We start from the raw sequence: 3,083 nt of genomic DNA, 5'->3' as shown, positions 1-3,083 counted from the left end.
AATCTTATTAAACAACTTGATTCTGATTTTGGAGACTTAATGAGAAATGGGATTCAATTAGGCAAGACTGAGACTTTTGATCTTTTTTCACTTATATTTTGATTGTTAAACATCTTTCTGAGGAGTTCTATTTTTTTTTTTTTTTTGATTTAGAATTACTTTACAACGCTTCAAATTTGTTCACGTCTGAGACAACAGCTTTTCAGAAATCGGTTGACGCAGTAAACAAGTGGGAGTAAGTTTACACGCAGTGTAAATATTTCAAGATGCAGAAACTGTATTTAAATTTTGAAAAAAAAAATAATCACGTAAAGTTTTATAGACCAAATATTATCTTAATTTTTATAGCCCATTCGCTATTCGGAAAATAAACGACCAGCTCCTTCAGTTAGAGAGAGCATTCATTGACCCCCAAGGTTTACCAGGGCGCCCATTGGCCAGGTATAATCACATGTTTACTAGTCAAAAGTTTGAATCGAATCGTAAACTTTTCAATTTGAAAAAAAAACGCAAATATTTATGTTATTTTTCAATCAATTTATTCAGACACGTCCTTTTTGCGGAGAGCAGTGTAAATACATACGCTGGTAGCAGTTTTCCGGGACTGGCGGACGGAATGTTTGAGATAGAGGGCAGTCCAGATGAACAAAAAGAGATGGGAAACAGTGAAGAAACATTTTACCGTCATTCTCTATACAATAGAGTCAGCGGCATCTACTCTTCGTGAAACGTCTAGATTTATGCCAATGTACACGTAGCAAGGGACAATCTTTAAAATATTTTAAATTCTATTTCGTTAAAAAATAATCTTAAATTTCATTATTATCATTTTCTTGTAAATATTCACATCATAATCAATTTGTGCACCATCATATGTGTTTTCACTTTTTTTCCCCGTGTTTTGTAATGGTTGAGATTTTCAGAAAAACCTCATAAGAAATAAACCTGTAAAATATGAAAGCCCTAGTGCTTACTGTTCCAAAATTATGTCAGGGTTTTTTAGAAGTGGGTCAACCTTTAATGTCAAGGTCAAAAGGAAAAAATTATCATACCCATTGGAAGGGCTTGTCATAATAACTTGACATGTGAAGTATGGAAGCCCTAACAATTGACTGTTAAACAGTTATGTAATTTTGTGCAAAAGTGATTCAAAGTCAAGAGGTCAGATTTGGTACCCAAAGAGAAGGATTCAAGGAATACACTTGTGAAATATGCAAGCCATAGCCCCATCCACTCATGATGGGTAATGGGCAAGGAATTATTACATTATAAACTGCCTTAATATATGATTTTTGGCCAAGTGACCTTGAAGTTTGACCTACTTATTGTAATTAATATGAATAATGTAATTATTACCTTAAATTGGACAAAACTTTTGAAAGAGAAAAGATAGGGCTCTCATATTGCACATGTGTACATGTATTTCTTGTGACAAAGCATTTAAAAATATAACACTATGATTTTTTACCCCCTGACCTTGAAGTTTGAGCTACTTTTAAAAATTTAACCCTGGTCATAACTTTTCATGAGAAAAAAACAGAGCTTTCACATGTACATGTATATTACTTGTGACTAGGCCTTTCTAGAGACAATATGATTATGCTTACGCGGGTTATGTATTTTTTCTGCAACAGCTGCTTCCGTTCATTCCAGTAACAACAAACAAAGAAAGCATCTTATTGTTTGAATATACTTTTACTATTTCACAACAAAACGTTCAGAGACTGCACATACTACGATTCTTGTCTGATATTGAGACCAAAGATAATTTTGCCTTTTTTATATTCGCCTGCCAGCAATAGCCTTTCCTCAACGAATATAGAACATTCTTTACTAATCACTGAAAGAAATAAAATACGACGTTACGACACCATTTTCCTTGCAACTGATTACTTTCTCCTCAATCTTATTAATATTTATAGGTCAATCGGACATTTTTGGTTGGTGAAAATTTACAAAATAGCGACAACGGATCTTTAGCCCTTCAGTTCTACTATTTATTTGTAACATTTAAGTTAGGCCAAAATAAAATTATAGGTTTTTTGGAATTGCCTCCCGCCTCTTTGAAATGCCCCCTCCTGAAAAAATTTTATTGACCAAAAGTTAGAAGGTTTTTTTATTTAATTAATTTTTCGTCCATTATATGCATCACATACACCATACAAAACACTCAAAAATAGTGTCAGATCAATGTAAAATTAGGTTTATTTGTTGATGGTAAATATTTTTTTTTAAAGTCAGAAAATGTATTTACTGTTTACTGAGATTTTTATCAGAAATTTATCTTCAATAAAAAAAAATATTTCCCTCCCCCTCCCTCCTGTGTCTGAAACCCTTCAGGCAGCAATTCCAAACAAGCAATTTTTAAGGATTGTCTCTCTTAAATAAGAGACATCTTTGTATTTTTCAAAGATGAATTGTATATTTTTACGAGTAAATAACAAAACGGATGGAATTTCGTTAAACATCGCTAAAACTTTCTTACGTAGGGTATTTGAAACATTTTATGAATAAAGTTTACAAAGCTCTGGCATGTGCATCTTATACAATCTAGGGTGGATGGAGGAGGAGAGCTTATAAAGCAGGGACCTGGAAGCGCCTTCACATTCCGCTAAAGACAAAGCCCCTGAAAGATGTTTTTGAGTCTCAAGTTACTCAGGTTGGCCAAAATGGTTTTTTTTCCTGAGAGAAAGTTTTTTTAATATATCTTTATACCTATTGTCATTATTGATAAAATATTATAAATCAAACAAAATTCAGTGATCAATAGAAACACATACATGTACCGGTGTTATACATACTGCTGAACACAGTTGCAGTCTGATCTGATTTTTTATTAGAAACTCACGGACAGGACGTTTACATACCAAAAGTTTTAAAGAAAAAAATCATGATACTGCAATCATTACAAAACAAGAGGCCCCTAGGTCACATCTAGGTCACATCGCTCACCTGAGTAACTTTGGCCATTCTGTCATTTGACACCTTTCCCCCCTTTGTAATACCTAACTTGACCCTGAAATTCCTAATAGGTCATGATTAAAACAATTTAGAATCTACACTACCCCAGGATGCTTTCACGT

General features: G+C 33.3%; 1 protein-coding gene across 1 annotated transcript; it reads left to right on the top strand.

Annotated features, from left to right (window-relative positions):
* Positions 1–125: 125 nt before the first annotated feature.
* Positions 126–889, top strand: LOC134244649 (putative N-acetylated-alpha-linked acidic dipeptidase; the record flags this gene model as incomplete). Its single annotated transcript, XM_062726903.1, has 3 exons — positions 126–235; positions 349–441; positions 547–889. Coding segments are annotated over 3 exons (384 nt in total), but the record flags the coding sequence as incomplete, so codon positions are not given.
* Positions 890–3,083: the final 2,194 nt, after the last annotated feature.

The sequence above is a fragment of the Saccostrea cucullata genome, unplaced genomic scaffold, assembly GCF_032062105.1.
Source record: "Saccostrea cucullata isolate Sc308-1 unplaced genomic scaffold, CSIRO_AGI_Scuc_v1 ctg21521, whole genome shotgun sequence".
Taxonomy (NCBI): domain Eukaryota; kingdom Metazoa; phylum Mollusca; class Bivalvia; order Ostreida; family Ostreidae; genus Saccostrea; species Saccostrea cuccullata.
This window is presented reverse-complemented; position numbering and strand designations above follow the sequence as displayed.